This window comes from Podarcis pityusensis (genome assembly GCF_964106645.2).
Source record: "Podarcis pityusensis genome assembly, chromosome: 16".
NCBI lineage: Eukaryota > Metazoa > Chordata > Lepidosauria > Squamata > Lacertidae > Podarcis > Podarcis pityusensis.
Genome location: NC_138041.1, coordinates 18,657,932 through 18,670,590, shown reverse-complemented (window position 1 = coordinate 18,670,590; position 12,659 = coordinate 18,657,932). Strand labels below are relative to the sequence as shown.

The 12,659-nt window shown below is 50.1% G+C and overlaps 1 protein-coding gene across 1 annotated transcript in view; it reads right to left on the bottom strand.

Moving 5' to 3' along the window:
• Window positions 1–427: 427 nt before the first annotated feature.
• Window positions 428–12,659, bottom strand: part of COPA (COPI coat complex subunit alpha) — a 29,472-nt gene continuing 17,240 nt past the window's right edge. The window contains exons 16-29 of the mRNA XM_080984396.1: window positions 12,191–12,380; window positions 11,217–11,312; window positions 10,569–10,657; window positions 9,717–9,840; window positions 9,387–9,476; window positions 8,569–8,678; window positions 7,649–7,726; window positions 7,029–7,097; window positions 5,738–5,874; window positions 5,069–5,255; window positions 4,254–4,364; window positions 3,275–3,436; window positions 2,316–2,510; window positions 428–1,035 (exon numbers count right to left, since the gene is read on the bottom strand). Of these exons, the coding sequence (XP_080840522.1) occupies window positions 976–1,035; window positions 2,316–2,510; window positions 3,275–3,436; window positions 4,254–4,364; window positions 5,069–5,255; window positions 5,738–5,874; window positions 7,029–7,097; window positions 7,649–7,726; window positions 8,569–8,678; window positions 9,387–9,476; window positions 9,717–9,840; window positions 10,569–10,657; window positions 11,217–11,312; window positions 12,191–12,380 (1,698 nt within the window). The 3' untranslated portion in view covers window positions 428–975. The remainder of the gene's footprint in view (window positions 1,036–2,315; window positions 2,511–3,274; window positions 3,437–4,253; window positions 4,365–5,068; window positions 5,256–5,737; window positions 5,875–7,028; window positions 7,098–7,648; window positions 7,727–8,568; window positions 8,679–9,386; window positions 9,477–9,716; window positions 9,841–10,568; window positions 10,658–11,216; window positions 11,313–12,190; window positions 12,381–12,659) is intronic.

Sequence of the window (12,659 nt, the reverse complement as noted above, 5' to 3'; positions counted from 1 at the left end):
ACCTGAGCGACAGGTTAGGGCTGAAGGGAGCTGTAGCCCACTGGATCTGGCCAATAAGCCCATCTAGTCCAGCATCATGTTCTCACAGTGGAAAACGAGCACAAGAGCACTCTCACCTCCTGTGGTTTCTGGGCAGCTGGCATTCAGCAGCATAATATAACCATCATGGCTGGTAGCCATTCTACTATTTTTCTGCTGCTGACTAATGCAAAGAAAACCGGTGTGACCTGAAGGGCAGGCAGATGTTTCTGTGAGTTCCTGTATGACCAATCTATCCTGAGGACACCATCACCATCTGAGATGTCGCTATAACATCTGGTCTATGCCCCCCTTGGTAAGGTTTCCTCCACCTACCGAAAATTTACGCCAACAGCCGCATGCCTTCTCATGTCAACAGAATATTTCTGAAACCACAATGAGCACAACGTTCTCATTTCCCCCTTGGGTGATTTCACTTTATTAAGTGTTAATAAACAAAACAAGGAGATGGGGCAGAGAGAAAGGGACAGGGAGTTTTTGTGGGGAGGGGGAAGAATACAAAAAGGAGTGGAGTAGAGTTTCAGCCCCTCACTCTTTGGCCCCCTGCATAAGAGACGTAAAGCCTCAAATGCCTCTTCTAGTGAATAGACGACCCAATTATTGCAGTCTCTGGTAGCATCTTCGAGTCCTGATCCCCAACAAACATCCAGGAAAGTTGGTGGGATCCTGGGAGGAGCCCATTCCATCCCCCAGATTCTCATGGAAGCTACATGTGGAAAGGGGTAGAGGGAGACACAGCATTCACGCCTGGCTGTGACTGCACACTTGAGACTGAAGATTTGCATCTGAACAGCTCCAAAAAGGGCCTGGTGAGCACAGGTGGAAAGGGGGCATATTAATGGTAGCAGAAAAGGGGAGGTACAAGGGGCAGCAGCCAAAAGTAGAACTTGAAAAAAACTGGATGCTTGTAGAAAGCTGCTTGATCACAGGACAGCCTCAGCGGAACTGCAGGGGGCTGATTCTTAAGCCAATGACATCCTTCCCGATCTCTGTTACCTGCAGAGCCAAACAAAGGCATGGTTAGCACCTCCTAGACTTGGAACCATGGGGTCCTTTTAATATGGCAAGAGCCCCTTGTCTTGCTCCATGGAGAGCCTCATTCTGAACCTCAGAAAGCAGGGAAATTTCTCGCTCCTCTAAGCACTTCCAGACCACGGATGTGACACACAGTGTGTGTCTCTGAAACTCAAGTGTTGGGTTCAAAACCAGGTCTTGCCAGGCTCAGGGTAGCCAGCCTGATGATATAGCCGTCCAAGGATGCTAAACCGTTTGATAACCACATCATCCGGGTGGCTACCAAGGAGAGGCATGATCTACACAGAGCCCTGCAAAATAGAGGAGGGTGGGCAGTTCTTCCCCCCCTGCAGCAAAACCTGGCAAGTGCTGGGATGCAGGAGCTCATGACAATTGGAAGGATGTGACGTGAGCCAATCCAGAGCAGTGGGAAAATCAAGGCATCTCCGCATTCAGGGGCAACAGGCTGCCAGCACTTCCTCTCTGAAACTCTCCCTGCAGAGCCATTGGCCCTCTAGACATCGTTGGGACTCCCAACTCCCACCAGCCATGGCCTGTGGGCAGGAATGATGCGAATTGTAATCTCAACAACCATCTGGAGGGTCACAGGTTAGCCTAGAGAAATTCTCCCTTCCAGCAGTAACTCGTAGCCAGCAGGCCTCTCGATGCTGTGAGAAGGGGAAGATTAATGCTCCCACCCCAACAGGAGGAAGCTGAGGCCTAATTTATCTATACATGCAGCAAAATGAGATGGTACAGTCCTGCAGAGGTAGAATGGACTGCGCCATGTCAGACTGCAGATGGAGGGTGCCATTATTAACTATCCTTGCAAACAGAAGGGAGCTACTTGGGTTACTAATCTACATAATAAAAGAAGTAGTAGTAGTGTGGGGTTTTTTTAAGCATAGAGTAATAAGAGAAGGTACACTCCCAGATTCAAAAGTGGTGCACCCTACTAGTTACAACAACTAGTTACTACTACTAGTAGTAACTACTACAAATAGTAGTAACTGGTACTAATAGGCTAGTAGTAACTAGTAGTAATTACTACCACCCTACTAGTTACAGCATGTATAGAGTGATGCTTCAGCCAGTTTCTGTCAAAACACAGCATCTGGCAGCAGCAGCATGTGGACACCCTTGATGCCCTATACTTGCCATGGAGACCACGAGAAAGGCTGCCAAGAGGTAACCAAAAGAGGCTGAAAAGTCTCCAAGGAGAGAGTTACTGCCAGTAATGGAGGGAAGGAGGTGGCACTTACGGTTGTGACTCTGCAAATCTGGCCATGAAACTCAGGACAGTAGCAAGCTCCGCTCAGTGGACACTTTTCCACCGGCTTGCCCCGATAGATGGGCCGGTAGGAGGCGGCGCAGATGTCAAAAGGGTTGTGCATGTCGTAGTTGAGCTGGTAGGCGTCGCTGGGGTTCTTTTCGCACGCGGTTAGGATCTTGCGTGTCTGCAATGGTGGTGGAGAGAGGAAAGCTAAGCAGCTGTTAAGGAGAAACAGGGTAGACGGCCTGGGAGTCTGAATGTTCTGTCTCAACACTTTAGAATGAGCTGGGGAAAGACTGCACTGCAAAGATTCCCCTGGAGTGTAAAGAATCGAAAAAGGGACTTTACATAATTGTACGGAGGCAGAGGAGGGGAACCTCCAGCTCACGGGCCAGTCTTGGTCGGCGGGGCGATTTGGCATGCGGGGATTCAATCCTGGCTGCTTCAGGAGACCCCTGCAGGCAGCAGGAGTGCATGCCCTGCTCACCAGCTGGGCAAGTGGAGAGTGCAATCCTGCTGGGTGCTGCACATGCCAGGACATGCCCTTCACAATGGTGAAGCAGACCTCTGCAGCTAACAGGATTGACCCAGTCAGCTTACCAGCTACTGGGAGTCAAGTTAAATTCTGCTGGGTGCTGCCTTGGAAGCGCATTGCATGGAACGCCATGGCAAAGCAGACCTCTCTCCCCACAAGTCAACTTCGAGAGGTGGGCAGTCACCTGAAACTATCACGCCATCAGGTGACTGACCCCCCCCAATCCATCAAAGTTGGCCTGTGTCACAGTGGCACTACTCCTGCACCAAGGGATTATTCTGCAGATATTTTATATCTTGTGCCGGAACCGCAACGTTGGTTTATTGCACTTCAAAACACCCTCTGCCCTTTGTGCTTAGAGCCCTTGAAGGCGATGAAGATGATGGCTTTGAGCAGCTCCTCTGGGAATTTACCTGCTGAGCCACTTCCGGTTTGGGCCCCAGTTCCAGGAGGCGGCGAGCGAAGGTGGCAGCCGTCTTGAAGTTCTTGAGCTTGAAGAAGAGGTTGAGCGCTGTGCGAAGGACCAGGATCATGTGGACAGGCTGCAGGTTGGAGTGGGTGAAGTAGGCAGCCATCTGTTGGGAAGAAGGATGCAGTTCCAAAAAGGAGTTTGCTTCGGTTCAGTTGTGCAGGAGACAGGCCTGCAGCTCAGTGATAGGGCAGCTGTTTTGCATGCGGCATGGATGTTGCACCGTCGGCTAAAAGGTTTCAGGTACCAGGGTAAGTGAATGACCTCTGTCTGAGGTCTTGGAGGGCTGCTCCTACTCAGGGTAATAGGCAAGATGGACTCAAGAGACAATGGCACCACTAAGGTCAGGCTTTGGGGCAGATGATGGGGGTCCTCGGATCCACTGTGATACGGGTTTTTCCACAAATGCAACTGCTTTCTGAACTTGCCATCAGAAATGGCTAACCCATTTTGGCCAAGGCCTGACCAACTCTCCGGGGACTGCAGGGCAGTGGTGGGTGTGGCCAACCCTATGGCCCCCACCCTCCTCAACTGATCCATGTAGGTCAGCTAGGAAGGATGTCACTCAGATGATCAGAAGATGGTGATCTGCATCCCCACCAGAGCTCTTAGCCCCTCCCATTCCAACACTGCCCTCTACTCTGTTTTTGTGTGTGTTTTGTTTTGCTGCCATCACCGCCAAAATTAGTAGGGTCTTGAGCCAGTTGCTTAAGGGTCAGATCAGGCTCCTGAACTGGGGGTTGACCACCCCTGATAGAGTTAATGGTGTTCATTTGATCTCTTAGCCAATTATTGGTGCTCTTGTCCACAGAGAGTTGCATAAGTGTTGCCTTCTGGCAGACTGTAACAGCTAGGATGCTTTTGGTAACCCAATGTTTGCACCCTTGGCATGAGGTCATGGAGAGAGAGAGGGGTTGCCCTACCTCACAAATGCGCTTCTGCTCTTCCAGGGTCTCCTTGGGCAGCTTCTTCCTCTCGATCTCCATGGACAGCCCCACAATGTACTCCCGGCAGATGGCGATCAGCTGCTGGGCCTGTCAGAACAAAAGAACGAACGAGCCAGGGCACGTTAGATACAAACAGCGGTTTGAAAATTTGGGGAGCAGTGCTTTGTAAAGCTTGAAATAAAAACAGGAGATTTGGAGGAGGGGCGTGTAGGGAGAGCGCAGATTTCATGCTGCTGGGGTGGGCCATTCAGCCTACCCTATATCCCTGAACAGAAGAGAATGAGTGGATGGCTGGTGCAGCAACAATGACAACACACTTGATCTGCACAACAGATTAAAGCGTTTGAACTGAGTTTGTCCCAGTGCAGAATCAGGGTGGTGTTCTTTTAGTACAATAAGGTAAAAAGGTAAAGGCACCCAGCACGGTTAAGTCCAGTCAAAGGCGACCATAGGGTTGCGGTGCTCATCTTGCTTTCAGGCCAAGGGAGCCGGTGTTTGTTCACAGACAGCTTTCCAGGTCATGTGGCCAGCATGACTAAACTGCTTCTGGCGCAATGGGACACCGTGACAAGCGCCAGAGCGCATGGAAATGCCATTTACCTTGCTAGGCTAGCAGAAGCTGGGACATAGCAACGGGAGCTCACTCCGTTGTGGGGATTCGAACCACCAAGTGATTTAGACCACAGCGCCGCAACACTTCTGGGAAACATGCATGAAGGCTTCTCTTTATCTGAACAGAGAGCAAGTGGGCTGAGTCTGCTTTGGATGATGCGAATGAATCGACAGCTCACCTCCGCGATCTCCTGCTTGTTGTCCACCACCAGCAGCGGCACGCTCAAGAGGATGGAGCGGAACTTCTCCACGGCCTCCTCAAACTTGCCAGCTGTGGTGAGCTGGTAGCACAGCTGCAGCCGCTGAATCAAGTCGTTCAGCTTCAGTCCCACAGCCGGGAGGGCGTTTTTCAGGCCGGCGTCCTTCCTAGAAAATGAGGAGGCAGTATGAGGACTTGCCTACGACAGATGCTTGAACTGCAACATTTTGTTAGCCGATTCCAGAGCAAAAGGGGTAAAAATGAGGTGTGGGGTAAAACTGGTCAAGGAAGGGGGAGGCAGGGATGTTCAAGGACTTGCTTATTATTGGATGGACACCAAGAAAGCTTGACTGAGTAAATCTGTCGAAATTAATGGGGCTAAGTTAATGGCCACTAATGTTGATGAGTCTGAGTATGACAAACAGTGTATATGACGCTATGCAGCATTTCACAAGATCCCTCTGTTTGAGGTTAAGCATCAGCCCACAGCCCTGCTCCTGAATTCATGCATGCAGAAGGCAGCCAGGGGTAGGCCATGGCAAAGCCTGTTTCCTGCTCGCAAACTGGAGAGCTCATGGCGAGCACCTGGGTCCCACAACCAAGTGCAGCCGCCAGCCGCGGCAGGAAGAACAAGGGCGCTCACACCTACCAGTTGCGATGGGGGTATCCATACATGGCGGGGAGGCTGGGAAGAGCCTGGTACGTGGTGCGCCCCCGGGCGTAGGTCTGCAGGAACAGCTGTTTGTAGGGGGCAAATGTGACCACTCCCACCTGGTCATGGAGAAGCTGCAGTGGAAAGGGGAGGGGGAGAGGTGGTGTTACCGGGGGGTGGGTGGGCTCCCAGATGCTTCCCAACAAAGTTCTGCTGCACATACTCTCCCCTTCTCTCATTCTTCTCCTCTGCTCTAAAATTATCACTTGGCTTGCCGTATCTAGGCTAAGTGGCTGCAATGCATTATACTTGGGACTGCCTTTGAAGACTGCTTAGAAATCGCAAATGCTGCCGAATTTGCCCATTGGGGCAAGAGCAGGCATTCCCAAACTCGGCCCTCCATATGTTTTGGGCCTACAAGTCCCATCATCTCTAGCTAACAGGACCAGTGGTCAGGGATGATGGGAATTGTAGTCCCAAAACATCTGGAGGGCCGAGTTTGCCTATGCGTGGGCAAGATGGTCTGAGAACCTAACATCAATCCTGGCCCAACTGCGTTAGCTGCCAGTTAAGTTTCCAGGCCAGATTCAAAGCACTGTTTGTGACCTATAAAGCCTTATGTGGAGCAGGACCTCAATACCTCAAGGTCTGCCTTTCCTCATATGAACCAACTTGGAGCCTGCATTCATCATCTGAGGCCGTTCTCTGTGTGCCCTCTCCATTGGAGGTCCAGAGGGTAGCAGCATGAGAACTGGCCTTTTCGGTGGTGGCTCCTCAGTTGTGGAATGTTCTCCCTGGGCAGACTCACCTGGCACCATCACAACTTTTCTATAGGCACAAGGCAAAAGCATTTCTGTTCTGCCAGGCCTTTGGCTTTTAATTATCTGTGGCCTCTTTCACTGGGTTTAATCCTGCCTTTTAAAAATATGAATGTGTTTCAGATTTTTCTTGGTTTTATTCTGGTTTTAATGTAAATATAATTCTTGTAAGTCACTTTGAGTTACTTTTGTAAAATAAAAAAGCAACTAGTAAGTTAAATAAATAAAAATAACAACATCCTTTAAAGGTCACATTGTGCAGGCGTCCAAACCAACCATTTCCGCAGAGAACTGTGCTCACGTTCAGGCAGGCAAGAAGTCACAACCCCCTGAAAGGAAGCAAGGCTCACTGGGGACAAAGCTTTTGTGACAAAGACAAAACCCCACTTGTGACATGCACCCCAAAGTTCAACACACTGTATGAAAAAGAAAAAAGGCCAGTGCAGAGACATTGTCCCCAGGCAACTCACCCTCATAGCTGTCTCAAAAGAGCCAGCAAGGATATGATCAACTGGAAGCTGGGAATTGTTGCACCAGACCTAAGCAGGGAGAAAAGAAAGGGATCTGATTAGAACCACAGAAATCAGAGGACTTGCGGAGGTGAACTTATCCCATTGGCCCTCCACCGCAGGGAGACAGGAACCAGCCCAAGGGTGCTGAAGGATCTGCCTGGTTTTATTTGGTTTTTTGAAAGCTCTGCAAGTCTGGCCAGATTTTTCAATTCGGCCTACAGAAATTAGCTCCTGTTGCTTTTTTTCGTCTTTTACACTTTCAAAACGAGCATGTCTTGCAGCGGCTTGAGGACCAATGCATTGATTCGCCTTTGAGACTTCTCGGATGCTTTCGCTGCAGCAGACTTCGCACCCGGCAGACCCTTCTGGATTCTTTTTTTAATGGGAGTTTCAGTTGCGTGCTTGTCATTGCAGCCAGCTGCCTGGGAGCAGCGCTTGCATTTGGGGGGAAATGCAGGAAAGCGTCAAGTCTCTGCCTACTGCCAACCACCTCCCTTTTCTCTGCTACTTGTAGGGCTCGGCACTGTCTGCTGCCCGGTCTCAAAGAGTCTTGTGCCTCAGCACAGACACCCTCCTACCTGGGCAGGGCTGGTGCCTTTGGTGGGCGGCACGAAGAAGCCGTCTTCTGCCTCTCCAGCAGGACCACCAGGAACATCCTAGCAGAAACGCGGGTGGGGGGAGAGAGAAGGAGGGGCAGTTATGGTGCGTTCAGACATGGAAGTTTTCCTGGCTACAATGCTATAATAATAATAATAATAATAATAATAATAATAATAAATTATTTATACCCCAGCCACTCTGGGCGGCTTCCAAGAAAACACTAAAATACAATAACTAGTGCTTCCATCCCATTTTCCTTTCCTACTATGGCACCTGCCGCAACGTGAACACCTCATTCACACCAGTGGTGAAACACAACAACAAATGTCTGATCACAGAAGAGCTGGGAGGGACCACGAGGGTCATCTCTTCCAACTCTTGGCAATGTAGGAATGTTTTGGCCCAATGCAGGGCTCAAACCCACGACCCCGAGATTAAAATCTGCATGTTTTTACTGACTGAGCTATCCCGCTACTCCCCATCTTCCCCACACATGCGTTTCTGTTCCCCATTTTCTAGTGCATGAAGATATCTGAGGTAGACTGCGCCCGGACATGGAGGTTTCACAGAGCTCATGTGGTAGTCAATGACAAAATGTTCTCCACGATGGAACCAGAGCTCAGAAATGGGGCGGCTCATGCTTTGAATGCATGAGGTCCCCGATTCAATCTCTGGAGCCTCCAGGTAAAGGGGAACTGGGACAGCAGCAGGCAAAGGGAAAAGGCCCCTCACGGTCTAGGATCCTAGAGAGTGGCTGCCGGGAAGAAAATGGTCCAGACTCAATGGGCCAAGAGTGAGACGGACTTAAGGGGAGATGTGTAAGCATTTGCTTTTAGTCTCCCCTCTAGTCCTGCTGCAATACATCCCACCAGTTGAAATGAATGAAACCCATACTTACCAGTTCAGGGGGAAGATCCAGGTCCTCTTCGATTTCCCAGCCACCTCCTTCCTCTTGGCTTTTAGCCAGGGCTTCGTCTCCAAAACCTTCCCCAGCATCCACAAAGCCATCTGTAAGGGGACAGAGCGCGGATTGGGGGAGTTTAAGAAGGGCCGACATGCACCCCATACAGGAAGTGGTTGGGTTGCTTCATTGGTAAGTGGTGGCAAGGAAACACCTTTATTAAGTCATGCAGAGCAGGAAAGCTTCAGAGAGTAAGAGACTGGGGTGGAATCTACACACATTAAAAATGTTGTGAAAATGTGTTTGTTTTTTAAACCTTTTGAAAAACATTGAATTTGCTGTAGCTCATGGTCGCCATTTAGTGTGCCAATTGTATATTACATGTTACAACGCATTCAAAACGTTTTATTTGCAGCTGTATAGCTGAGTCCCGGGAATGGGAAGGAAAGCTCCCTGGAGAGAGCTGGGTCTATCATTTTCTGTGGGTGGCCAGGATTAAGAGCTACCTTTGGATATAGAGAAGACTCAGGATTTGTGCACTGCTTTCGTACTTTAAACACCCTGCTGCTGATTTTCTCCTCTCTTATTTTTGATGCTGCTGCTGTTACGAGAATTTTATAATGCAGTGCTTAGTATTACAATCAAATTCATACATTTGTTTCAATTTTTATGTTGTACAGATATTACGCAGTGACATCTGCGTTGCATGTTGCAAACTGCCCTGTGGCCTTCTGATGCAGGATGGTATACTACCTTAAACCAGCAAGCGGCCAAGAAAACCTGGCCTTCATGGGATTTCACCGCTGAGCTCTCACCTTCATCCAGCTGCAGCTCAGCATCTTCTCCCCAGCCTTCGGTGCCTACTGTGTCTATATCAATGTCAGCAGCCAACGCGCCTCCTTTGCCTGAAGAGAAGAACAAGATCACCGATTTGTCTTGTGGTGGGATTCTGCAGCCTCAAGAAACAGGCACGGCTTGAGGTACAATGGCCCTGTTCAACAGCAGCTATTTCTGGCCTCCACAGAGGACAGCAGCAGCCACCGACAAGAGCAGCCTCAATACCTGGGAGCCCCTGCCACTCCCCACCTCCCCTGCAAAATCTGAGAAGGGGAAGCCTGCCAGTAACAGTGTCCAGGCCTCCTTACCTTTGCTGGCAATTGTGCCTTCAAAAAAGCCCTTGGAGACAGTGAGCAGAGGCCAGTTGGTGTCCAGGGGCATGATGGGAGCAAGCGGCTGGAGCAATTGTGCATGGGGGTCTATCTCTGGGATCTGGAAGAAGAAGAGGAAACAAAGAACTTTCAACCCTCCATGTAAATTTGCAGACTCTCCACAGGGACACGGGTGGTGCTGTGGGTAAAACCTCAGTGCCTAGGACTTGCCAATCGTATGGTCGGCGGTTCGAATCCCCGCGGCGGGGTGAGCTCCCGTCATTCGGTCCCAGCTTTGCCCACCTAGCAGTTCGAAAGCACTCTTAAGTGCAAGTAGATAAATAGGTACCACTTTATAGCGGGAAGGTAAACAGCGTTTCCGTGTACTGCGCTGGTGCTGGCTTGCCAGCTGCAGCTTTGTCACGCTGGCCACGTGACCCGGAAGTGTCCTCGGATGGCGCGGCTCACGGCCTCTAGAGCGAGATGAGCACGCAACCCTAGAGTCGGACACGACTGGCCCGTACGGGCAGGGGTACCTTTACCTTTACCACAGGGACAAGGAAGGGGTTGACTGGGAATTAGGCAGGGAGCTACACAGCCATTTCAGCCCAGGGGAAGTTTGGGAGAAAGCTTCAAACTGTAAGCAGGTGGGTGATAATGCTTATGTATTCTGAGATGCAGAGCCAGGGGTTCGTGATGCAACCTAAGAGACTTGGGTCAATAGGTCTGGTAAACTACAGACTTGTAAGCTCCCACTCATGCCCCCAGACTGAAATTCTTCCACCAATGTTAGGCAAAGGGAAAACGGCATGCCAAGCAAATCCAGCCTGCCCATAGTCCTGCACTAACCGTTTCCTTTTCCAGGTCAAAGGTCTCTTTCAGGCTCTCTGCTTCCTCATCTAAGCCGTGGGTTGCAGCCGTCAGATAGGCCAGGGACTCTGACAGAGACAAGCAAGCAAGAGAAAGGTCAGGATGGTGGGAAACTCTCCAGGGTAGTCTGGTCATGCAAATGGAAAGAAGCTCCATAGCTGCTACCCTGTTCAGCCTGGAAAGGGTGGGATTTGGCAGGAGGCAGAGGGAGGGGAGGGGACAGATAAAAGAAAGCCCTTCTCTGCACAGCTCTTAGTTGAACGATGGAACTCTCTCCTGTGGCTGGTCACCAACATGGGTGGCTTTAAAAGAGGACTGGACAAATTCATCGAGAGAAGGCTACCAGTGGCTACTACCCATGATGGCCATGCCCCGTCTCCAAAGTTGGGAGGCAGCAATGCTTCGGAATACCAACTGCTGGAAGCCACAGAAGGGGAGAGGGCTCTTGGGCTCAGGTTCTGTTTGCAAGTTTCCCATAAGGGGGCACCTGGTTATCCACTCTGAGAACAGGATGCTGAACCAGGTGGGCCACTGGCCTGATCCAGCAGGCTCCTCTTGTGCTCTTGTTAATAGAAACTGAGCTCGTTTTTCTAGGTATCCCAAAGCTCACATTGCCAGCTTACTCACTCTGTCCACAGTTCTTCAGGATCCTCACCCTCTCAGCCACGTCCCCAAGGTACAAGGCATTCTGGTAGTGGCCGCTCATGTCCTTCCGGATTTCGGCTGCAACAAAGAACAAGGGAAGAGGAAAATGGGTCACCTCCACACCCAACTCTCACTCAGGAGTTTCAAGCATTAGCTCACTGCAGAATTCCTGGCTGCTGCTGCTACAAATCTCCCCTCTCCCAACCTGAAGCGGATTCATGAGTTGCAAAAGGGCAGCCACCTCCCATTACTACGCATTTCGTCCTGCTTCTTCCTCCTGCATCAAGGCTGGTGGTCAGTAGTCACCCTACAAAGAACCTTTCACGTCTAGGATTCCACATGGTTTGCCTTACACTGGGATGGGATGAATGTGTTTTGTTCTGAGGTTAACACCATTCCCAGTCCTTGACTGTTAGGAGTAAGTTTGTCAATAGTCACATTTTGAGAGGGCCAAATGTCAGCAACTGTGATCATGCTGCGAGAGAGGCAGGCAGCTGCATTCCCACACAATATGTCAGAACTCTCTGCTTATTCTGGGTTCATTGTGAATGAGTAGCTTGCTAGTATACAGAGCCCCTTCGCTCTTCCCTTTGGAGAAAAGCAGAGAAAAACAAAGCAGGAAGGGATGGCTTATGTCCGCACCCAAAATCCTGGTGTGTCGCTCCCATATAAACCAGGAGCATATGCCAGCAACAAAACAGGATCCTGGGTTCAGATGTCCCATCAAGCTATCCCTTCCTAGTCAATTCTGTGCCCTTGGGTGAAAGAAGGAGTGGAACAGGACATGTGCTGCTGGCTCACAGTAAACTGAGACAGGCAGGAATCCAGTTTTATCATCATCTGCAAAGGTGGCCAGTCTGTTGCATGCAATTCTATTTTTTTGTAATACATTCCTGAATCATCTAAAGTTTCTGGCTCCGTATGGGCTGGAAGAGCCATTCATTGTAGAGACCAACCTATCTTCATCATCTTGCGCAGTTTCTCCAGATTGCCCGTAATTAGGTACAGGAAGGAGAGCTTGTCAAAGTTCTTGGTGCGCTGGTAACACATCTCCACGATCTGGTGGTTCCCTTGGAGCAAGGCCACTTCCCCCAGTTTTTCCCAACAGTTCTTATCATCCAAGGCTTTGGCTGCCTCCAGAGCAATCTAAAATAGCACCAAAAACACGGTCCTTGGGTTAATACCTAGACAACCCCAAGGGGGCAGAGCAGAGACGCCGTTCTCAGCCCTGCTTCTTGAGATCATGCAAGTAAAAGTTCACCAAAGACAGAACCTGGAACCTTCATGCTCCACCACTGAGCTATAGAGAGGAAGATTTAGCATTTTATGGCTTAGCAGACAAATGTTGGGACAGAATTTGCCAATAAAAGGCAAGTTTGCTTTTAAAAAAGGAAAGGAGACAATGCTGGAATGAAGGAGTGGATT